The 24,626-nt window shown below is 36.7% G+C and overlaps 1 protein-coding gene, 2 long non-coding RNA genes and 1 pseudogene across 5 annotated transcripts; 3 read left to right on the plus strand and 1 right to left on the minus strand.

Moving 5' to 3' along the window:
* Window positions 1-3,659: 3,659 nt before the first annotated feature.
* Window positions 3,660-9,389, minus strand: LOC104896621 (beta-glucuronosyltransferase GlcAT14A). The gene is made up of 4 exons (XM_010683386.4): window positions 8,494-9,389; window positions 4,880-4,955; window positions 4,652-4,767; window positions 3,660-4,563 (listed from the first exon to the last, which is right to left on the minus strand). Exons 1-4 carry the CDS (start codon window positions 9,002-9,004, stop codon window positions 4,049-4,051), a joined length of 1,218 nt encoding a protein of 405 aa, XP_010681688.1. The 5' UTR covers window positions 9,005-9,389; the 3' UTR covers window positions 3,660-4,048.
* A 4,429-nt stretch (window positions 9,390-13,818) lies between these two features.
* LOC125499060 (uncharacterized) lies at window positions 13,819-16,363 on the plus strand. The gene is made up of 3 exons (XR_008969835.1): window positions 13,819-14,039; window positions 15,148-16,131; window positions 16,231-16,363. It is a non-coding gene; the product is annotated as an uncharacterized LOC125499060 (long non-coding RNA).
* A 5,080-nt stretch (window positions 16,364-21,443) lies between these two features.
* On the plus strand, window positions 21,444-21,558 carry LOC125499235 (small nucleolar RNA R71; annotated as a pseudogene).
* A 1,994-nt stretch (window positions 21,559-23,552) lies between these two features.
* Window positions 23,553-24,414, plus strand: LOC104896620 (uncharacterized). Of its 3 annotated transcripts, none has more exons than XR_008969832.1 (3): window positions 23,553-23,586; window positions 23,779-23,929; window positions 24,096-24,414. It is a non-coding gene; the product is annotated as an uncharacterized LOC104896620 (long non-coding RNA). The 3 variants fall into 3 exon arrangements; XR_790477.3 differs by having other exon boundaries at window positions 24,130-24,414; XR_008969831.1 differs by having other exon boundaries at window positions 23,779-24,414.
* The last annotated feature ends 212 nt before the right edge of the window (window positions 24,415-24,626 follow it).

The following is a 24,626-nucleotide window of genomic DNA, read 5'->3' on the forward strand; positions in this document are numbered from 1 at the left end:
TAGAATTTTTAAGGATGCAAGGGATATGTTTAATAACATTAACTAATTAGAACACATATTTGTAATTTTGTGAAAACATGGATCACTAAGAGAAGTTAGATGAGATGTTGATTCTTTGAAAAACCTTACATAAGGTCTGGGGTTCGAGCCCAAGCTTCAGCATATCTATACTAATATATTAAAAGGCGTTCATAAGAATGTCTATGTGCCACGTGGCACTCTCCACTAAGCCTCTAATGCAAATGCTCTATTTTCATGTCAAACCCCTCAACTAAAAAAATTTATGTTGTATGGTTAGAAGGTATCGAATACGTGACCTTTGAAAGGAAAAGTGAAAGCTTAACCATTGATCCAACATAACATCATTGTTTAATATTTGAAAATAAAATATAATAAGATCTTGTAATTATACCTCATTAAAAGACTACACAAGTAGTTGAATACCTAACACATTAATGATAATGATAGTAGACTATTGTAGATATAAACTCTTGCTCCAATTTCTTGTATTCTTCAAATTATGACGTCAATTTTTTTCTCACAAGACAAAAATTTACGAAAAGAAACAATCCGGGGCATCGCCCGGGACACTCACTAGTTTATATTTAAAATAATGAACACTTGACTTTGTTGGTTAACAGACACGTGGCGAAATTCTAGTGGCAGGAGGAGGGTGCCACGTGGTGCATCGATGTTGTTACGCACGCCTTTTAATATATTTGTATAGATAGATAGAAGTTACTACTTTACCTAGTGTTCAAAATCATTTGTTAAGTTCAGCCCCAATACTCCGATGGAAACTCAACACGATTACAAAGCTATTTTGCGTATGGATTCTAAAGATTCCCTTGGTACCTATCTTGGAGTTCCAATTGACTTCCAGACTACTAAAGTACAACAGTTCACACCTCTACTGGATAAGATTTCTCAACGAATTTCTAGCTGGAGCCACACTAATATCTCTCAACCGACCAAGTTGATTATTATTAACTCCATCCTTATAGGAGCCATCATGAACCATTTGGCGGTCTTTCGGATTCCAACCACTATAACGAATAAAATAGACAGTCTTTTGGCTTCTTTCTTCTGGAAAGATGCACATGGCAGAGGAGTTCATTGGAAGAAGCGGGAACTCTTACACACTCACCGCAGTTGTGGGGGGCTAGGCATTCGTACTGTGGGTTTACTCAATCAGGCCCTATTAATGAAGAAAGCATGGCGAATTACTTGCAATCCGCAACTGCTCCTTGCCAAAGTTTATAGTAAGAATAGAAATGCGGGTTTCTCTCCATTGCGAAACTCACAACAGGCTTCTTGGGGTAGAAAAGGGATTTTTTTGGCCGATACATTACTCCATAAGCACATACAATGGAAGGTGGGCAATGGCAGGAACATTAGAGTGTCCTCGTCAATATGGATGAACGGCTCAAATCCTGTTCTTCGAGATAGGACCTCGTTATCGGAAGCACGAAACCTTAAGGTAAGCGATTTAATTCTTCCGCACCAACAAGGGTGGGACATTAATAAGCTGCACCGACTTTTCGAGCCAGATACAGCACGACAAATTAAGGGTATTGAGCTTCCTAATGACCCGCACCAACGGGATGAACAGTTTTGGCCCTATAATACCTCAGGCAACTATTCAACAAAATCGGGGTATGTAATACTACTCCAACAGCAAAGCGATATCTGCAGCATGACATCCACCTAGGATAATATGTTCTTTCGTACTCTTTGGGGATTGCGCATCATGCCAAAATGGAAACTTTTTCTTTGGAAGTTATGGCACAATGGTTTAGTCACGTCAAAAAATCTCTTCAACCGTGAAATGGGAAGTTCGAGTGAATGCCCAATTTCCCTAGCCGATATTGAGGATACTCAACACTTGTTCCGTCAATGTCCACTTGCAATAGAAGTTTGGGATCGCTGCTCTCTAGGATTATATTTGAACGCAAGCACTGAAGGCACCTTTCGTGAATGGCTTTCTTACTGGACGCTTTTCTAGCTTCCATAGAGAGGACACTCCTACTTCTAGGCTACCTAATTTTGTGGGTGGACTTTGGGCTATTTGGCTCTTACGTAATGAACAAGTTTTTCGCAGCATTCGTCCTACATTACACTCGATTAATAGCCACATTCAAGTTAGTAAAGACCAACATGCCATTTTTGTTACTCAGTTCGACCCAACTCGGAATCCAAGAGACCCCACTACACCGCCAGGTTTTCTATGTACCAATCTGGGTCAGCGGGTACACCAACATCAGACACTGATCGTACAGGTGGATGGAGCATGGGATAAGAGAACGAAAATAGGAGGGATGGCTTGGGTTAATAACTCCAACTTGGCTTCTGAGTTGCCTTTTAACGGATGTTTCTGCTACGCTCATTCAGCACTTGCTACTAAAGCCAAGGCATGCCTTAGCAGATTACAATGGGCAAAAGACGCGGGACATCTACACCTTCGCATTCTCACTGATTCATGTGCTTTAGTTCGATTACTGAGATCAGTAACCACAACGGATATCTCCATCAAATGGACTCTTGATAAGATTCGGACTCTAGGAAATTTGTTTTATACTTGTCAAGTGCTTCAAGTCTCGCGCACACAAGTTACAAGGGCTACTCAGCTAGCAAACTGGTGTAGAAGACGTAGGATAGGTTTTATTTCAGGAGTTTCTCTGTAGTTTTCTCTGTTTTCTTATAGGTGTGTCTTTCTTTATTCCTTCTTGTAAGTTTATCTGATGTCAAAAAAAAAAAAAAATCCTTTGCCTAATCAACCCAAAAAAGTGGGTTTACTTAAGTTCGTCTTTCAAAAACTTTAACACTAAGGCTCTGTTTGGTAGGGCGTAAAACATTTTCAGTGTAAAATGATTTTCATGGAAAACAATTTACAATGGAAAACACAATTCCAAAATTAGTTTTCCGTTGTTTGGTTCGATGTAAAAAAAATGATGAAATGAAAGGAAAATGAAAGGAAAAGTAAGGAGGTAGTGAGAGGAGTGTACAAGATAGATAAGGAAAATAGTTTTCCCTTCATTTTGAAAGGAAAATGGTTTTCCATCATTGGGAGAGTAATTTTACCCCAAGGGAAAATGGTTTTACACTCTTTTGCCAACCAAACAATGTAAAACTGAAAATAGAGGAAAACAGTTTTCCGGAAAAACGTTTTACGCTCTACCAAACGGAGCCTAAAGGGTTGAACATTATTGGACAAAGATCATCAACCAATCATTGACCGCCAACTACTTAATTCTTATTGCTTAAGCAATCATGCCATGGTAAGTAAAAGTGGAGCATTTTCTCCCCCTCAAACAATATCGAATACCCTTAGAAGCCTTAGTTTGTTGAAGAATTCCCTCTACTCACCCAAATTTAAGCAGTACCAACTTAAAATTCAAATGGGGTGACAAGTTACAACCCCCACTTATGGCCTCTCGAATCGACATGATTGGGTTTGACTCTAGTGAAACTTTGCAGTTGAACTCAAATAGCTCACAAGCCAATTGTACTCACTAGTATCCCTAGCCATATTCATCATACCAGATAGATGATTAATTACATAATGTCAAAAAATAGATTGTAATTTGCATAGTGTCAGAATGTTGAATAAGAACCATCCAAATAAGACAAAAGTATCGTATACGAATAAACACATATAGTAAAAGTGATAAAAGACTATCAAGAATGAATCATAAGCACATTTTCAACGACAATGTCGATGTCGTACAAAAAGATACAAAAGGATCAGTATGTATACTGCTACATAATAAAGGGACTTCCTAGGTAGTATTTCAGAGACCAGATTTACTCTATATCAAATGCTGGCCCCTCCAAGCCACAATGCAGGCTCAAAGTCCCTTTAAAGAGTAGGCCATTTCCCCCCGACTTCCACCCACTATGAACAATCTGTATACCAAATTAGTACAAATGTATTGCCCAACCATATTTGAATGTAAACCACCTTAGTAAACTGGCTAATATGCACCTGTGGTCTCTCATGCTTGGATAAGTTAAAAATAAAGTGCTGCTGTGTCTCAGAGACTATCTGTCATTTGCATTGTGTAGACTGTGAATTAAGGTCATCAATATAGTTCGTCATAGAATCTGCAAACCTTTTTGCTTGGAGGCCAGGCTTCAAAGAATTGATATCACCCCACTGGCCACAAGCATCAGTAAACCAACTATCTCGGCCAGAACACCATGATCCAGGAACAACTCTGTTATGTCTGCGGTTGAGTATTTTCTCATCGATCATGGTCAAAACTGGATCATCCTTTTGAAATTGTCTTGCAATAGCTGCTCCACTCTGAATCATTTGATCAAAATCAGATACATTCAGATAGTGGGGTTCCATTTTTGGAGGACTATCCCATATCATGTATCTCAAATCATTGTTGACAGTTGTGTTTCTGAACTCTGGTGAATTGCAAATGACGGAATGAAAATAACCTTCTTGGGGAAACATTGCATTATTAAAATACATTAAGATGGTACGAGGGAGATTATCCCAACCAAAGAGGCAAAATTTTAGAAAGGACCGGCTTAAGATAACCCAAGGAGAACCTGCCAAGAAGCAAATAAATGCCATCAATATACCAAGTATGTTTATTCTATTCATTCTACGGCAATGATATATAGTCAGAAGAGTTGCCTGTAAAAACTTTGAAAGCAGCAGGTGTAGGCCGCTTTTGTGTTGCAGTAAATATCTGGCTTTTTCTAGCTAAGTATATTGATGGGTCCACAATGATGGGCTGAATCCTTTGTTGTCTGCAAACATCAAATAGTTCTTTAAGGAAAAGAAAGCAACACCAATGCTTAGGTGCAATCAGACCTATTTGCAAAAAATGATGGATTAAAGTAAATGAAAGGGTTTGCCTACTCTTTCCACCCAAGCTCACTGGTGTGATCGATGAAATTGAGGTCTCTCTTTATTGATGAGAATACATGAGCCAAGTCTGAAGTAAATAAGTAGAGACTTTAATCAGCATCAACAATGGAAATGGAAGATATCTAGACCACGGAACAAACAACCAGCCAATATTAGCATAGGTAAGAAATGCAGCACCTTAATCAAATAATGCATCATTTAAACATAACATCAGATGACAGTCAGCAGAAAAGGTAATTGGCATATTGACAGAAAACCAAAGTCTATGTATATTAGAAGGATTAATTGTAACCTGAAATAGAAGGCAAAACTCTTCTGTCTTTAGCTAGAAGATGTTTGCCGATGATACAGAAACTGGGGAATAGTAATAACATAAAATGACCCACTGCGCAAGGCTCCAGCAAAAGCTGGGGAGTCAGTTACATAGTTAATAATTAAACTTGGTTAAACCTACGCATTGATTACACCCCTGAATACTTGTTGTCTTGTTGAGAGTACAGTAATTGGGAAGAAGATATAAAGAACATGATATTCCTCTCTCTCTCTCATACATCCTAGCAACTTGTATGGGCATGCTACCCCAGCAATTTGTTCCCTTAATTTTCGTATTCCTTGCCTGTATTAATTGGTCTACTTTTATAGTATTTGACAAAATGGAAAAAGAAACCAATAAGCAAATTACAAATACAACAATTTGGCTAAAACACTATCCAGTAATTTGACACTCCAGATATAAGCATCAATTGATACGGCCATCAGCACCAAAGGACTAGGCAAAATAAAGCCCCACACCTCTAATTAAAAAAAGGAAAAGAATATTTTATTTGAGACATATAGTATTAAATCTAGGAAAACATGCTTCAACATGATTATCAATTTGATTTACAAGCATTTAGTAACACAGCAAGAAAAATAAACTTTACAGCCTACTTGCCCTGCCGCAATCCAAAAAAATTCCCACAAAGAGCTTTGTGATGGAACCACATCGGTTACTGCTTTTTTTCTGCTTGAACTTCAGGAAGTATTGCAGGCAAATCAGAAGCATATGGATCATAGGGCTTCAATTTCAACGAGATCAATTCTCAACCAAAAAGCAGGAGAATCTTAATGACGAGTACCCCTGATGAAGTCCCCTCAAAATCCAACGTAGGCCGCTCTACAGCATTACAAGTTTACAACTTAAGTGCATGGTGCCAAGAGGCAAGGAAAGACGAAACTTATAGGCCAGAAAAAGAGTGGCTTCTTTCACTACTTTTCTTTTCCTTCTGAGAAGGCATATAGAGATAACCAGGTAAAAAAAACCCGCTAAATCCTGAATGAGTACACCAAAATGGGACCTAATCTGAGGAGAAACATTGAGGCTGGTCTGTGGCGCTTGCGCACCAACATTGGTTTTCAAAATATTAATACGAATAGTCTTAGAGCTTCAGAAATCATAATATCTCCCACCATGACATTTCATAACCCTTGTTATAAGAGATCAGAAGTATGAAGCCATACATGTACAAAATTCCTAGTGCAAACACAAAGATGTCTTCAAGGTAAGCAAAAGAATGATATCATCTAATCTCTCACATGTGTATTGTCATTTGTCGATGAGTAATTTGAATGACGTAAAGCCTCATGCTCATCTATCTTATTCCCTACGGAAAAGAATGCTATAAATCTAGGGGACACAGCGTTCACCTTAGGATATCATCACTCCATATATAAAAACCCCAAGGGAGTACATTTACCACTCCCTTTCCTACAAACCCTATTGGCTGAGAACAAATCTACCTCCCTGAAGAAACTGAGAAGACGATAAGGGAGAAAAGATTCAGAAAACAAAATAATTCTTTACCCTGATGATTAGTAAATCCAAGGGCACCATGTGTCACATATAACATGTTTATAGATATATTATTTCCTCCCATCATGAGAACTCACTTTCTAAGAAAGAGTCCAATATATCTGCCCAAGAGGTTGGGGAGGATCCAGTACCAGATACCACATAATTTCATAAAAGGCATGCCTATAGCTTGGAAGTTTAAGGGCAGTATCCTAGCCAAAATCTTGTGATGGTACTGCAAAGTGCAAACCAAACTTGAATTTCCTAATATTTCGCTAAAACAGTTACTCAATATGTCACCCAATTACTAAATGTACAGGCTTATGTTGAACTGCAAATAAGAAGAAATCAATTTCATCGCTAAAGAGCAGTCAACAAAAGGTTCAGAAACAATAGCCTCCAAGGGTTCCAATTCAGAGGTACGTTTACAGGAAACCGTTAAACCTTTCATGCTTTCTTTCACGTAAAAAGTGCTTCCACCATAGTTCGAAAATACAGTTTCGGTCACGGTCGCGGGAATGGGGATGCTACGGTTGTCGTACCGCTGGATATCGGCTTAAACCATGAAATATCCCTAAAACCGGCCTAAAATGCGGTTTTTTTACACCTTTACGATGCGGGTAATATCGATTCGGTAGATTTGGAAACCTTTACGACATGGGTGATACGATACGATGCGGCCTTGTTTTGACACCATGGCTTCCACATATTCTTAAGGCCAATAAATGGCCAAAAGAAGCCAGAAATAGTGAGTATCTAACTTTTGTCCCTAGCTTTTTTATGTATCTGTTTAGTGCCCACAGCCCACCAAAAAAACCATAAATCTTCACACTACCTGTTTCTAAGTTGTCAATACAACAATACCATCACAAACTAATTGAACCAAACAGAATTAATTCTACAGAGAGGTGCCCTTAGTACTTGCAGTAAAATGTTGATGCTACCCACTCATAGTAGATCAGTTCCAGAGGGTTGCGACAGCTCCCTCTGTCCTAATTCTGCTATGTAAGACATCCTATATACAGCTCCATCAGCCATGAACTGCACCATTGAATGAACTCATAGAAACTTCCAATGATCTTCCCGGCAATATTTTCACATCCAACACGACTCAACAGTCATCACACGAACGCACCAACTATTAACCTTTCTTCGTCTTTTAATCAAATGAAGATGGATAATATAAACACGACTAAGAATTTCAAGGCATCATCCCTTCCTACATACACAACTTCAGTAACCTCCATGTTGCACAACTAACATCGAGGTGATGACCTAAAACCCTCCTCGCACAAATACATAACTAGGAATACTCAGTCAACCACAAAGATACCAGATTATATTCCTTAATAAACCACTTTCCATAATTTACCCCAAACTTTTCTCTTAAAGAAATAAGTAATTACCATCCTACATAACCAAACCATAAATAGAAATAAAATACTTCCTCCCTTCTAAAATAAACGAACACTTATCATATCAAGCCGTTTCAGAATAAATAGAATGTTACTTGATTTGGCATTTTGTTTAGTTCTCTACATCCCTCTTAAATCTTTATCACATAAGTCCCTCTTCTCATTTCTTTCTCCTATCCTTATCCCCCATGCCTTCCCCTATTGTTTCATCTTTAATCCCCAGGCCTCCCCCTACCTTTCATTTTTTTTCAGAACATAAAGAAGTATAAGCAACACCAACAATAATCAAATTTCTACAAAAACACCAACCAATAACAACAACAATGATGACAACACTTATGAAAAGGGGAAAAAATTACCATCCTGAGTAAGCAAGGGATAATCAGAGGCACTCAAAGTGATGAACCAATCCCAGCCTTGATCTAATTTCAATAAAACAGCGGCAGCTCTAAGTGTAGCTGCAATATTGGTAGCTCCCATATTAGTCAACCACATTGATTTGCCAATCACTTCCACATTTTCGAATGCCTGAATCGATGGCACCGACCTCACAGCTGCAGCAAGCCACTCTCTCTCGAGCGTCGATGCGTCTGAAGATAGATGCAATAGATACCAATTACGCGGGTGGTACACGGCCAGCAAGAGCCGTAGCATGCGCTCCTTATCGCCGCCTCCGCCGTATATATAGTAAGCGAACGACGGAGGAAACTGGGGCCCATGGGTTGGGATTGTGGTGGGTTTGTTTATCCATGATGATGTGAACGCGTATGAAGCATTCAGCCCAGAGATTGATGTCAGAAAAAGGAGGAGAGAGACTAACAAAGCTGAGAATAGTGCCAATAACCACTTCTTCCTCTCTGCTGCTCCCATAACAACAATTAACAATATGTTTACAAAGTATATCTTAGAAAAGAGTTGTTCAAATTTTGTGAGTTCGAATTATGATGGATCTGGCGCAGCATTTGATGGAATATGCATACGGTACACCGATTGATTGGGATTTGTTGGCTGTGGAATTGCGTGAACAAACTAGTTGAAATTGAATTGAAATTGAAAAGGGGGAAATTGATTGAGTTTGATCTGATGATGAAGGAGAAGAATATACGAGGTTAGGTTAGGGTTTGCCGACGTAGAACGTGGACTTGATTTGAATTTGATTTTGTACTTCGAACTTGTTTCATAAATTTCGATTACTGTACTGGGTTCACGTTTTGAAGTTTGAACAGCTGTTCTATGTTGATTAATGGAGGAGACTAAGCAACATAAGGAGTGATTATATTATATGGGTCATATTATATATTTAATAACTAGTCTTATTTGTATGCATGACTAATTAATTATGTAATTAACATTAATTTGAAACAATATGTATTAAAAAAAGTCATTGTTGAGATAATAGGGGAAGTCCACCGAAATAGACTTTTACCTAACATGTAGTTAATGGATGTTGGAAAAGTTTTCCCCCAACCGCTGCAATTGTTTAATTTGCGATATACACAGTGAAATTTTTGCTTATAAAAACAGCCATTGTAAGAAGTGAATTGTTCATTCACATATAAAAACATCCTACTGATACATTCATCTCAGTATCTTCTCTTTATTATATATTACTCGCGACACGTTATCAGCACGAGCTTGCTACCGACAAAAACTTAAAGGTATTTTAAAAAAGAAAAATGGAAACTAATAATCCCACCTTTGGCACTTGTTATGAAAACAATCTCACCTCTTCGAAATCTGAAAACAATCCCACTTTTACCCCCATCTTCTCAAAACAGGTCTTTTACCGGTTTGTGAAATTCTTAACTTATTTTAGAAGGTGACTTGCCACGTGTCACCTTTTGATTGGTTTTTTTAAAATAAAGGAACTTATACCCTTGCCTCTATCCTCCCCTGCCGGAGCCCCCATCCTTATTGCCTCTTCCTCGGAGCCCCCGTCCCCTTCCCCCTTCCCTCCCCTCCCTTGCCCAATCCCTCATCCCCTTCCCTCCCCTTCCCCGCAGCCTCCCCTTTCCCTGACTAGTGGGGTGGGGTTCCGGGTTCAATTAAGGTGGTGGCCATTGGGGGGGGGGGTTCAGTTCAGGTGGCGTTTAGGGATGGGGTTGTCGGGGTTCAGGTTTAGTGGTGGTGGGGTGGGTTTCCTCTTCAGCGGGCGTCTGGTAAGAGGGGGTGGCGGTGGTCAGGTGGGAAGGTACACGTGGGATTGCTTACAGATTTCGAAGAGGTGGGATTGTTTTCAGAAGAAGTGTTAAAGGTAAGATTATTAGTTTCCATTTTTCTTTTTAAAAATACTTTAGATCCATTTTGCCTCAAGTTCTAATTTTTTTTCTCTAAGCCCAACCCTTTACTACCTGAACATGGATCAACAACGTAACAGAATTAACATTGTCTTACATATTGTCTCAGGTGTTTATTTTTGGATAGAGAAAATCAATGCGCCTTTCATTACCAACCCAACACAGGTTACTGTAAGACAATCCCGACCCAATAACCTCAACAACGGTACAAATACCCATACCAGAGAAAACCCACAGACTCTTGTTTCTAACACCAATAATAACCCTCTTGTATAAACAACTGAAAATCAACCCCCACCAAGTAATAAAAGAGATAGAGATTAACAGGAAGAAACTAGTAGTGAATGTCACCATGCTGCTAATCCAGAAAATAAACAATTTGATAATATCGCCACCTTCATGAAGAAAAAGGATATTTTATTTACGTTATTTTATTTTTTTTGCTCTTGAACCGACTATATGGACAGGTCAAATTTTTTTAACTTGCCGCCTATATGGACGGCCTAGTGAAGTGATAAAATTATTATCTCTTATATGTGGAATAATGTTATATGTATGTTGGAAACAAGCATTTAAAATACTATAATATATATTTGTCTCTAATTGTTTTTTTTTTCATTTATAGTTACATATATCATATCACTAGTTTACCAACATGCATAATAGTAGACAAATTTAATACATATTAATTGCTCTAATATATATTTGCCCATTAAGAGATCTAAAAAAATTATTACATTATATATTTTTAACTATAAATGAATTGCACAGTTAGGGATAACCCTCTATAAAAAGCGGATTACCCATCCTCATTTTCACCACACATCCCTTATTTTCTTCCGTTTTTTCCTTCTAAACTCACAAATTTTTTCTCTCGATTATTCGGCCACCATGTTCCACGCCGACGACAACCGTCCTCCACCCTCATCTTCTTATTCTTGTGAGGAGAATTTTAGGAAAATAAGGCTCTACTCATTCCTTATAATTGGTTTCTTTTTCCTCCTCATGGCATTAGTGATATATCTCCTAACACAAAAGTAGGAGACAAAAAAAAATTTATCTCCCTGAAGAATGAAAAAAAGTGCACATGAATATCATTTCTTTTATGTCATTAAGCGCATTTTAGGAAAAAAAAAATTATTCACTCGTGTTTTTTTTTCCTATTTTTAGTATTTTTTGCTTCATTAATATTGTATGCTATTTTAGTTTTTTTTTTTTATTATTGTTTATGTATAATTATAATGATGTAAATCAAAGGGAAATATATATGTAATTTATGATCATTTACTAATTTCAAATATTTACATATTTGTAGTAAAAAATTGGAGATCTAATGAAAAGACATTGTAACATACTAGATCTATCTCGACAAAAGTTTTTAGAATGGACGGTGGACTCCCGCGTGAATTTAAAGGCACAAGAACATGCAATTAAAGGTGTGACAACCCAACAAGGGGATTCAACTGCATCAACTGCATCAGTTAAAATAGCGACTAAACAAGAAATGACAAAAACCCTTAGTCCTTATATGGCATCACTTACATGGCAGCTTATTGAATATCTACTTGTGGATAATCCCAAAGAACTATGGGATAGCCTAAACGAAAGATATGGGCATCACAAAAATGTGCTCCTCCTAAAGGCACGTTTTGATTAGATCAATATGAGGTTCCAGGATTTTAAAACAGTTAGTGATTACAATTCAACATTGTTTGGAATTGTGTCATTGTTGAGATATTGTGATCATCCCAACACAGAAGAGGAAATGATAAATAAAACGCTCTCCACTTTCCACGCCACTAATATAACATTGGCAGAACAATACTTGTTAAGAGCTTTCAAAAATACTCTCATCTAATCTCACTATTACTTGTGGTTGGACAATATAATGATCTTCAGCTGAAAAAATCTTGAACCTACAGGGTCTTCAGCCACCCATGAGATAAATGCAATAGAAAGCTCTAATCCACTAGAAGAGAATGCTATACATAGGGTGACACGGTAATTACAACGGTTGTGGAGGACGTGGTAATTACCGGGGTCGAGTACGTGGACGTGGCAGAGGTCAATTTTTCCCAAGAAATAATATTTTTGAAAATTCCAATAGAAATGGGGGACAATCATCTGAAAATGAGAGACAAATGTCCTACAAAAGAAAGGACACTTGCCACATATGTGGCATGATTGGGTATTGGGGTCGCACATGTCGTACCGCCAAATATTTGGTAGACCTATATCAGGCTTCAATAAAGAACAAAGGGAAAAATGATGAAGCAAACTTTGTTAATGAAGCCACTACATCCATGCACAGCCTTGATGTTTCAGATTTTTATATGGATGATGTTGAAACTAGCTTTGTCTAGATGACAATGTATTGATATGCTTAGTTTGTTTTCATTGCTTCAGTATTACCTTTCATGTATTCCCTGTTCGGTCATTAATAAAATATGTATTTCCTTATACTCATCATCATATTTATTACTATTTATAAAGATATGAATTTACCAGAAGTTGAAATAAAACAATAATATCTTTTCGAGAATGGGGCAACACACACCATATTGAAAAATAAAGAGTATATCAAAACTTACAATATTTTAAGCAGATGTTAGCACAATATCTAGGACAACCAAGTTAATTGAAGACTCTGGAAAACCTACATTATATAACCAAACGGAACAAAATCGATAATCAATGACGCATTATATTTGAGTAAATCTCAAAGAAACCTCATAAGTTTCAAAGATGTACGTTAGAGTGGTTACCATTTGGAAACAATAACGGCGAACCAAGAGGAATTCATATGCCTCATGGCAGAAAAAATGCCAGCAATTTCCTCGGGACTGTATCGCATAGATATAGGTTTGATTGAAATTAATATAATATCTAACTAGTATTTAGATAACAGAAAATCATTTACTCTATGGCATGACCGATTAGGCCATCCTGGCACAGAATTGATGCATAGAATTATTGAACTCAATTGGACACTCTATAAAGAATGTCGAATTTCCTTGGTTAAATGAATTATCATTCTTTGCATGCTCACTTGGCAAATTGATAACTAGACCATCTATAAATAATATTGTCAATCTCCATCATTTTTAGAAAGAATACAAGGAGATATTTGTGGCACAACAACAATCCGCTTTTTTTTAGCGTCTGAATTTAGCGTCCGACAGTACAATTGGACGATAAAATCAAAATTAGCGTCTGATATATAACAGACATAGATTAGCGTCTGCTTTCTTGTTTTAAGCGTCCGTTCTTGTAAACAGACGCTAATTAGTGTCCGTTTACAGAAACGGACACTAATTAGCGTCCGTTTACAGAAACGGACACTAATTAGCGTCCGTTAAGTAAATTAGCGTCCGTTTGACAGATGTTAATTTATTGATCTTGCTAACTCAATCGACCAAACCGTCCAATTGTCGTAAATAAGAAATAATATTCTCTCACTCAACTCTCTCTCACTCAATTCTCTCTCTCACTCAATTCATTTTCCTCAGTTCTGGTATTTTTGTTCAGTTGGTTGTGGTTAGGGTTTTGTTCAGTTGGTTGCTAAGCATCATCGCCGTCTTCAAGTATCACCGCCGCTTCTTTATCAGGTATATTTTATTTTATTTTTAATTGTCGTTTGAATTTCATTTTGGATTATCAGTTTTTGAATTCTCAGTTTTTGGATTTTCATTTTTCAATTTCGTTTCTGAATTTTGTTTTTGGATTTCCGTTTTCAATTTTCAATTTTTAATTTTCGCTTTTTAAATTTTCAGTTTCATAATTTTCGTTTTTGAATTTCATTTTTGGTTTTAAATTTTCAGTTTTTGAATGATCGCTTTTTAAATTTTTAGTTTTTGAATTTTTGTTTTCAGTTTTCGTTTTTGGATCTTCGTTTTCGCTATTGTTTGGGTTTGGGTTTTTGGATCTGTTGTTTTGGTTTGGGTGGGTCTGTTCGTGGGGTTGTTTGCGGATGGTGGTGCTTTCCGGCTCGTGTGGGGGTTCGGGTGGGTGGGGCTTTGGGTTAGGGTTCCATCGTCGTCTTCTTCTACTTGCAACTGACAGCTCCTATGGAGAACTCATCAATGGCAGAATCAAAATGGATTTTCTTTCTCCTATTAATCTACTTCTTCGTCTCACCCGCCTCACTGTTTATTGCCAGTGAGCAAGCACAAAAAGAAGAGTTCAATGAAGAACTGCTACTGAAACCGTTGCCCGATCGGAAAGTTCTAGCGCATTTTCACTTTGGTTCAAAATCTAATTTATCAGCTCTTCTTTATTCTCTCCTTTCAAATGACCTTTTTCTTTTGGTCTTTTATTTCTAGGTTTTCAGAGGAATAATCATAGCTTCAACTTACTTATTCTTTTATGAAGTGTTTAATTATGAAAATATATGATTTTATGAACATTGATGTTTAATGTCCCATTTGTTGTATTATTGCATCTGTCTGTATATATAGATGAAGTTCGGTGATTATTATCAGCTAGTACTGTAATGCTGGTTGTGAAATTATTCTAAGTTTATCGATGAATTAGTAACCTTTCTATTCAAAGTAATTCTATGTAGTTGCAGTCGGCTTATTGATAAATCACTTTAATTCATCACAATTAGCAACTGTGCCATATGCTAAAGATTGTCTATTTGGAAACATCCAATCGCTAACTGATGCCGAGGGGTCGTTTACTTGTTCTTGATTTAAGGGTTGATTCACTTTTCAGGTTTGGGATGGCCAATGTGTATGTTTCCAAATCTGTTCTTTTATAATGTGAACAGAAATTCATCAAATATGTATGTTATTTGTATGCAGATCTAGAATGTGTTTATAGATTTTGCATTCTGTTAAGTTGAAGGGAATCACTAGATTTTGAGTTAGGAATCTGTAAATATCTAATGGCTGTTGCTAGAGGTGATGATTGACTTGGTGCACATGTATATATCTTTTATGAATGGGATCAAATCAGTAAGGTATTGCAGATTCATTATTTCCTCTTGGAGGGTGCACTGAGTGGTTGATGCAAGAGTCTTTTGGAAAACTATGCTGATAATAGTCGTTTGGAGAGGTTGAGCACTTTAAATTGTTTTGACAAAGAGTGGTTGATTACATTCATGGCCATGGCATGGCCATGATGGATGCATTGTAGTTGTTCCTGCCCCAGATGCCATAAAGATATTAGGAAAAGAAGCTACACATGATGAATTGAGAATACTTGGGGCTTTTCAATACATATACAGGTGTGGATAATTTTCTCAGATGATCTATTGATTTACCTTTCCATAATCATTAAAGTTGATTCACAAGATTGGCTCAACATTGGATCTCCTTAATTGTGATTTTTTTGGATTTGCTTTCTTGATGTCAAATTGAATCTTCTCTCTCATAAAGTGCATTGGAACTCACCATAACGTATGTGCTTTTGAATGTGAAAAGTCTATCTTTTTCATATGATTGCCGAATATTATTCTAACAAATTATGTCTAATGGAGGATAAGATTAATGCCTTGAGAAATGGTTCTTATTGCTTTTCATTCTTTTGGTTAAGCCCTAAAAAATTTTCATGTTTTACAATTACTGCCTCTACTCCCATATGTTTAACAAATAAGGTAGTGCAGATTCATTATTTCCTCTTGGAGGGTGCACTGAGTGGTTGATTACATTCTTCAACATGGCCATGGCTGTTGGAGTAGTGTTCCCATTAATGCAGGTACATTTTTTATTTGATAATATTTATAGTATGTGAGGATATTTATGACTTTAATATAGTAAATATTGTACTAATTGTGATTTTTTTTTTCTTTTGCAGGTTTGTTTGGGTTTGATAGGATGACTTTGGAAAGTTTGAAGATTGAAAATTTGTATATTGAAGAAGAAATGATTTCTTTCTAATGTATTAGATAGATTTTTTTATTATTATTTAAGTAAGGTTGTAAATTATTCACGAATTTTGATTTATCATTTCTATTTATATTGTAATTACTTTTATTACATATAATAATTTATATTTTTTCCTCTAAATTTGCATTATTATATTTGATAGTGACAAGTCTGACCCAACACAATAACCAACGAAAAGTGGTTACTAACAAGTCTCAACATTGCACCATATAAATACAAGCCTGGAACATTACATTTGAAAAAAAGGAAAGAGAATTACCATCTGAATTTTCAAATTTAGAATCCGACTTTAAAGTTTAGCATCCGACCCTAGAGACGGACGCTAATTAGCATCCGACTTTAAAGTCAGTTGCTAAATAGCGTCCGTCTCTAAAGTCAGATGCTAAATTTGAAAATTCAGACGCTAAATTTTTAGCGTCCGTTTAGCAGACGCTAATCGAAGAATTAGCGACTAGGGGTTTTGCATAAGCCTTTTAGCGTCTGTTGACGGACGCTAATAACTTTAGTGTCCGATCCCGTGTTTTTAGCGTCCGATTTTTGCAGACGGAAAAGGATGACATTCTTGTTGTGTTGGCCTATTCACCCTCCATGTATACCATTTCGCTATTTCATTGTATTAATCGATGCCTCTACTCGATGGTCACATGTGAGCCTTTTGTCAAGTAGAAATGTTGCATTTGTAAAATTTTTGGCTCAAACAATTCGATCAAGTCAATTCCCAGATCATACAATAAAGAGAATAAGATTAGACAATGATGGGGAATTTACCTCCCAAAGTTTTAATGATTATTATTGCATGTCTATTGGGATTGTTGTTGAGAACCCTGTACCTCATGTACATACACAAAATGTTCTTGTCGAATTATTAATCAAGATACTACAATTAATTGCGAGACCATTAATAATCAGATCACAATTGTCCTCTTTTGCTTGGGGTCATGCTATATTACATGCAACAACATTGATAAGATTAAGGCTGACAGCCTATCACAAATTCTCACTGTTACAATTAGTATTGGGTCGAGAACCGAAATCCTCACATTTGAGAATTTTTAGGTGCGCTGTACATGTACCTATTGCTCCCCCTAATGCACTGAAATGGATTCACAAAGAAGGATGTGAATAGATGCTGGATTTGATTCTCCATCAATTATCAAATATTTAGAGCCAATAACTGGCGATTTATTTACGACTCGATTATTTGCTGACCGTCATTTTAATGAGTCGGTAATCTCATCCTTAGGGGGAGATAAAGTAGACCACAAAACATAAAAATAGAAAATACATAGAACACATCGTAAATGTTGTTTCCGGACCCGAGAACAAATTCATGTGAACAAGAAGTACAGAAAATTATTCATTTGCAAAGTATTGCAAACCAATTGCCAGATGCATTCACAAATACTAAAAAAGTGACAAAGTGAAAATGAGTCAATAGCACACCGAAAACACGGTAGACCACCCGGTTCTAAAGACTCAAAACTGAGACAAATGTAAAGGCAAGGCGAAACAACGAACAAAATAAATATTCATCCTCCAACGGAGCATGATGAAATTCATGATGAAAATAAAAATAAAGATAACATGTTCCAGAAGAAAAGAAACACGATTGCGTAGACACTAATGAAACTTCAATTAATTATGTTTCTACAAAGAAACAATGCAATCGAAAAGATGTTTTCTTGAATGAAATCTTTGCTTACTCCATAACGGTTGAAATGACATACGATAAAAATGATATAGAACCAAATACAGTAGATGAATGTCGCCGCAGAAAAGATTGGCCAAAATGGAAAGAAACAATCCAAGCAGAATTGAAATCACTTGAAAAACGTGAAGTATTTGAACAAATAACCAAAATACCAAAAGGTGGAAAACCAATTAGGTATAAATGGGTATTTGTGAGAAAACAAAATGAGAAAAATGAGTTTACTAGATATAAGGCTAGGCTAGTAGCCCAAGGTTTCTCGCAAATGTCAGGGATTGATTATGATGAGACATATTCTCCAGTAGTTGATGCAACTACACTAAAATTCCTGGAAAGTATCAGTTTTTAAAGGATTGCAAATGAGGTTGATGGATATAGTGACCGCAAATTTATATGGCTCACTTGACACAAATATTTATATGAAAGTCCCTGATGGACTAAAACTACCAGAAAATCCCATGCTCAAAGGAATGTTTCAATATAATTGAAAAAGTCACTTTATGGGTTAAAACAATCTGGTAAAATGTGGTATAATCGTCTTAGTGAATTCCTATTGAAAGAAGGATTTAAAAATAATCAAATCAGTCCATGTGTATTTATAAGCGATCTAAATTAGGATTTGCCATCATTGCTGTCTTTGTCGATGATTTGAATATTATTGGAACTCAACTCATAGAGAACTCAAAGTGACTACAAAATACTTAATGAAAGAATTTGAGATGAAAGATCCCGGGAGAGCAAAGTTTCGCCTTGGGTTGCAAATGGAACATTTGAGAAATGAGATTTTTGTCCATCAATCATACTATACAGAAAAAATTATGAAACGTTTTTCATGGACAAAGCTCACCCAATAAGCTCTCCAATGATAGTGCATTCCCTGAATGTGAAAGATGATCCATTCAGACCACGAGAAGAAAACAAAGAAATTCTTGGTCCTGAAGTACCATATTTAAGTGCGATTAGTGCCTTAATGTACTTGGCTAACAATACTGGACCTGGCAAGGCTTTTTCAGCAAACTTGTTAGGTAGATACAACGACACACCAACAAAGAGACATTGGAATAGAGTCAGACACTTATTACCTTATCTTCGAGGAACATAAGACATTAGATTATTCTATTAGTCGAAACCAAATGCGACACTCATTGGTTATGCAGATGTTGGGTACCTATCAGACCCATAAAAGGCTAAGTCTCAATTTGGATATCTGTTAACTTATGGAGGTAACTTTTTGGAAAGTTAAATTATTTTACAAGGAAAGGTTGATTGGTTTTTATGAACTTTGAATGTTCAAAAAGTTGTTTATGAGGAAAGGAGGTTTATTCATGACTTAAAAGTCATATTATTATTTCCGCTTGATTAATATCAAGAGATTCAAAGTCCACTTGTTGGCAATTATAGTTACCCCATGATATAGATCCGTGATGGGATGACTAGCTTGGGGGGTGTGCACACTTAGCAAAATAGAAGGGGAGATAAGAAGAGGAATTGTTTTCAGGATTATTCTTAATCCAAGTTGTTTGAAAAGAGTTTGTTCTTAAAAGGTTATTCTTGAATTACTATTCAAGTGTTTATGTTCTTAAAATGTTATTCTTGAATTATTATTAAGTGATTGAAAATAGTTTATTCTTAAAGAGTTATTCTTGAATTATTGGTGATAGAGTTTTCGAAATGGAAAGTTGTTACGAACTAACAAATGTGTTACTTATCTAGTACATTTCGTACTCAGTTTTATACTGACGCGTATTTTCTTTTTCCTATTTGACTTTGCCTGTTTACCTTTTTAGTAAGCAGATTTGCAGGTGAATTTTGGATGTGCAAGAGAGCATACTAGGAAGGGGATCTTCACCTAGATTAGAGTGTTTCATTTATTTTGAGTATTGAGACAATAGTTACTTTTATTAATAAAGAAGTATTATTATTATTGGTTAAAGTCTTCCGCTGCAAGTTATTTTGGTTAGTTAGTAGTTGGTTGCCGAAAGCGTGTTAGTCACGTGGCGGTAATACTCCTAAATTACTCAAATATTATTTACTAAATTATTTATTTAAAAGTGAGTAATGTGGGGGTGTTACATAAATCATTTTTCATGCTTTGAAACCCAATTTGGGTAAGTGAAGGCCATTTCAGACTGTTTTTTTACTTCTTAGCTCAACTTTTATTAACCTCCCGCACTTAGTCTCATTATTGACTTCTTATGTGTGTTTCCTTATGTTTGTTTTTATAAGTTGTTCATCAAGGGCAAGCCAAGGGAGGATTCTTTCACCACCTCCGAGATAAACGAGGTTCGGGATTTGCTAGCACGCTACCTTACCGACATTTGCATGTGAGGATGATGTTGCGGCTTTGAGCTTCTTTGTTAGGATTATGTTACTAGCTACTTACACTATATATGTTTAGTTTTTGATTTTAGTACTTATTTATAACTTCATTTGTAGTACATTTTCAATATATTTATATATAATAATACCATTGTGAGTACTTTATACGACGCGTGCGTGAGATGTTTCCCAATTAAGGCAGGTCTAGATACGAATAAATATAATTTTTTTATATATGTATATAATATTTATATATATTAAAAAAACTGATGTGGATCTGGAGAAACCGCATCAGATTGTTCCCACCAGAGGAAGAAAACCTTGGCGGCAAGACCATAATCTGATGCGGTTCATGGAGAAAACCGCATCAGATTATGAGCTAAACTAATGCGGTTTTCCCCATGAACCGGATTAGATTATGGTTTTCTGATGCGGTTTTGGACCGCATCAGAATTTATTAGACACCTGCTTCGAGCCCATCTGATGCGGACCAAAATCGCATCTGAAAGGTCAATTTTGACCGTATCAGGTGAGGTTTTCTCCACTAGTGTATGGTTGTTGAGGTGGAGGATTTAACACATTATTGCTCATATATGAGAGGTTTGGATGATTCCGCAACCCTGAGTTATAAGTGTTAGAATAGGGATTGAACTAACTCTTGGGTTGTGACTGAAAAGCATTAAGTGCCTCACATTTTCCCCCTACATTAGAAAATAGAAGAGCATACAGTCTTGAGAGTGGTGCCCAGGTATCCCATAAGCATCACGATTGAGAGCATTGTAACTAGAAGCGTTAGCTATCGCATTAACACTCATATGGGAGCAGGTTTCATTTCCTAGCTTCAAAGAATCAATCTTCTGATTTAAAGCAGCTAGTTGCAGGACAGTAGAGAATAAGCCTCAACCTCATGTTTGCCTCCTTTTTTCAGAGAAGAACGAATAGTGGAGGCTTGGTTAGAGGCAAGTTTCTCTAAAAGTTCATACCCTTCATCAATGGCCTCATCCATGAAAAACCCACCGGAGGCTCCATCAATTACCCACCGTATATCTACATCAACTATAGTGTAGAAAATCTGATACAAACACCATTGGTCTAAACCATGATGAGGACAAAGGTATTGTAGATCCTTGAATTTTTCCCAAGCTTCATACAATGACTCGCCAGGATCTTGGGTGAAGGTCACTATTGCATAACGCATATCTGCAGTCTTTTGGTAAGGATTCCACTTGATGAGAAAGATCTTTGATAGTTGTGGCCAAGTGGTGATGGTGGAAGGCAACTTATTATACCAAAACAAAACTTTATCACGCAAAGAAAAGCCAAACAAAATCAGTTTCATCTCATCTGCAGTTAACAAACTTGTTTCTGAGTAGCACATGCTCACAACATTGTAAAAACCGCTCCAGATGCTAATTTTGGTGTTCATATGGTAAGCCATCAAACTGATTAAAGGTTCTTATAACATTCTCACCCATTTTTAGATAAATAGGTGTGGCAGGGAATTTTTGTTGCCGTGAGGATGGTGGAAAAAGTGACTTTTGGGAAGGTGTCGTTGCAAACAACTTTGCTTTCTTAGTTTTCTTTTTGAGTCTGCGAGCAGTCTTTTCAATCTCTGGATCAAATCGAATGAGATTTGGGTAATTTAATTTCCTGCTCATACAACAAAAACACTAAAACAAACGTGAGATGCTCTTAAGAACAGGTGTTCTTCAGAGTAAGTCAGTGTAATACTATAATTCAGATAAAATAAAAATAAACAAACTCCCTGACAACGATGCTAAAATTTCATAGACTAAAGTCGTATTACCTAATCATAAATAACCTAAAATCCACTACCTAGTAGTAAGGGAAGTCGGGATCGGATCCACAGGGAGAAAATTATACTATTATATCCGAACTATAATATTATACTAACTAAATCAGATGAAACTGGTTGATTTACTGAACTAAGTGAATAGCAGAATTATATACGAGGGAATAAATCAATTAATAAAGAGCTAGGATTATGGATCACGATGCAAACAATTCGAAAAATCAAGAATGAATGCAACCTACCTAATAAGTCAATTTATCTAGAGGACATGTAATTTCTCTCGAACATTACCTCCCTCAAAGATCACCTAGCTGCTCTCGCATGGTCAAGGATCACTCTACCTTATGATTGAAGGCCTATACTAAATCTCTCCTCTCAAAGAAGGTTCAGTATTGCGATAGTAGAAATACAAATCAGACCTAATTTATAAATCTAGCATGAACGATTCAACCATAGAAAATAATTGAAATAGAAAGTAATTAGACTAATCCATCAGTCCCTCATTGCATACATGGATCCCCAAAACCCTAGAAATAAGACTACTTAGTCATGTTTATGAAAACAATAATTATAATCGATATAATAATTCATACTTGAAATAGTTACAAATAACTAAGAGATGAATCTAATCAATAATAGAGAAAGCAATAGAGAAGATTACCAAACTGAAGAACTATATTGAACTTGCAAATAATTTGAAAGTTTGATCTTGAATCCAAAGCAAAAAGCAACAAATTAGGGTTCTTGAATGACTCTCTAGAGAAAACTACGAAAAACAAGGGCTAAAACCAAAGAAGAATAAAAGATGTCTTAGTAATGTTCTGATTCTCGAATTTATACTAAACCTAAAACATGAAGGAAAAGTAATACAAAATAGCACAAAAATCATTAAAATATGCTTGCGAGGCCAATCGCCCGATCGGGCCACATAGGCCCGATGGAATCAGGGTAAATAAATTTATCTCGCCCCAAAATGGAACACGTCCGATGCAATCGGGTCGCCTAATTTTCTTCATCAATGCACACAGCAGCACACACAAGCACGCGTGATGGAGTCGGGCTGACCCGTCGGATCGGGCTTGAACATCGAATTACAAACGGGCGAAGGGCGCCCGGTCGGGCTAACAACAAAACAGCTTGAGTGCTCGATCGAGCTTGAGACGTCCGATTTGATCGGGCCTGGACGCTTTTCTTCGTTATGCCAAGTCTTCAATTTTCTTTTGCTCAAGGGTCCCGAAAAGTGTCCTCGGGACCTTGGAACTCAGCATCAAACCTCTCTAATCCAGTGTAGCAGTCATATAATAGTGGAAAATAGGGAAATAATTCCCTAAAACCTGCAATTCAGCACAAACCATGAAACCACAACTAGATGGAGAAAGCTAGCATAAAATTAAGGGTCCTAATCTCTCTGGGCCATTTTCTAGGTACTTTTTTTTAACCATCATGTTAATGTGAACTAGTTCAGTTTCTATTCACGAGGATTAATTTATTATTGTTAGTTTCTTACCACTCTGTATAGCTTGCATACAATAGCTTGTATCTCAACTTTGAGGTTCACTTTTTGGTCCTTTTAAACTGTTGATAACCTTTGAATCTCTCAATGTTACTACTTTTAGGTTACTTTGTGCTATAGAAGGGAAGTATTTGGTCCAGGAGAGTTGTTATTGCTTGGTGAAGGGAACTAATGCTGCTTCTGAGCACGATGGGATCCAGTCTCTCAGCTTTAATTGCTCTACACCAAATGTTGCTGGGAGAGGATTTATTGAGGTAATACCCTCACATTTTTTCCTGGTTAATTTACTATTCAGTTGGCACATTCCCCCGAGTGTCTCATAAATCATTACAGTAACTTTCTTGTTCAAATAGCATGGTACAAACTAAACAATTCTTTCATATTTTGATCCGTTGTTCATATGTCGCTAATGCTATGCAGTTCTTTTGGTGTTTGAATAAACTTTTGTTTATAGTTGTATTGCAGCCCATATGCTGGCAGCACCTGCAGCCCATATGCTGGCAGCACTAAAGTAGCTCACCGGCAACACCAGTAGGAGCTCACTGGCAGCACCAGCTCCCCGCCTGCCGCAATTCGACAAGTGTAGTCCATAAGTGACACTTTGGGCCTAATTTTAGAGAACTATTCCTTTTTTAGTTTATGATGTTAGACAGTTATTTTAGGGAGAGATTCAGACATAATTTTAAGTAATATGCTGATATTTTTGCTATGTGGTGAAGTAAAATCATGTTTGCTTGCCCTTCTGACTTTAAACCACTGTATACTGCTGCTCTATTACTTCATACTGCTGCTCTATTACTTCAGTTTTGGTTTTTAAGACTTGTTACCCATGCTGCTGGTAAGCAAGGGTAGCAGGTTTTAAATTTTTTTTAAAAAAGGCTCAAGTGCTCCGGTTGTGTGGGAAAACCGGAGCACTTGTGAAACCAAGTGCTCCGGTTTTCCCTTATCAAC

The sequence above is a fragment of the Beta vulgaris genome, chromosome 6 (genome assembly GCF_026745355.1).
Source record: "Beta vulgaris subsp. vulgaris cultivar EL10 chromosome 6, EL10.2, whole genome shotgun sequence".
In the NCBI taxonomy this organism is placed as follows: domain Eukaryota; kingdom Viridiplantae; phylum Streptophyta; class Magnoliopsida; order Caryophyllales; family Amaranthaceae; genus Beta; species Beta vulgaris.

Coding starts and splice junctions, on each gene's coding strand:
- LOC104896621 (XM_010683386.4), bottom strand. CDS start 9,004: ATGGGAGCAGCAGAGAGGAAGAAGTGGTTATTGGCACTATTCTCAGCT. Junction 4,956..8,493: donor TCCCTTGCTTACTCAGGATG/GTAATTTTTTCC, acceptor TATTTACTTCAG/ACTTGGCTCATGTATTCTCA. Junction 4,564..4,651: donor TGCTTTCAAAGTTTTTACAG/GCAACTCTTCTG, acceptor GCTTCTTGGCAG/GTTCTCCTTGGGTTATCTTA.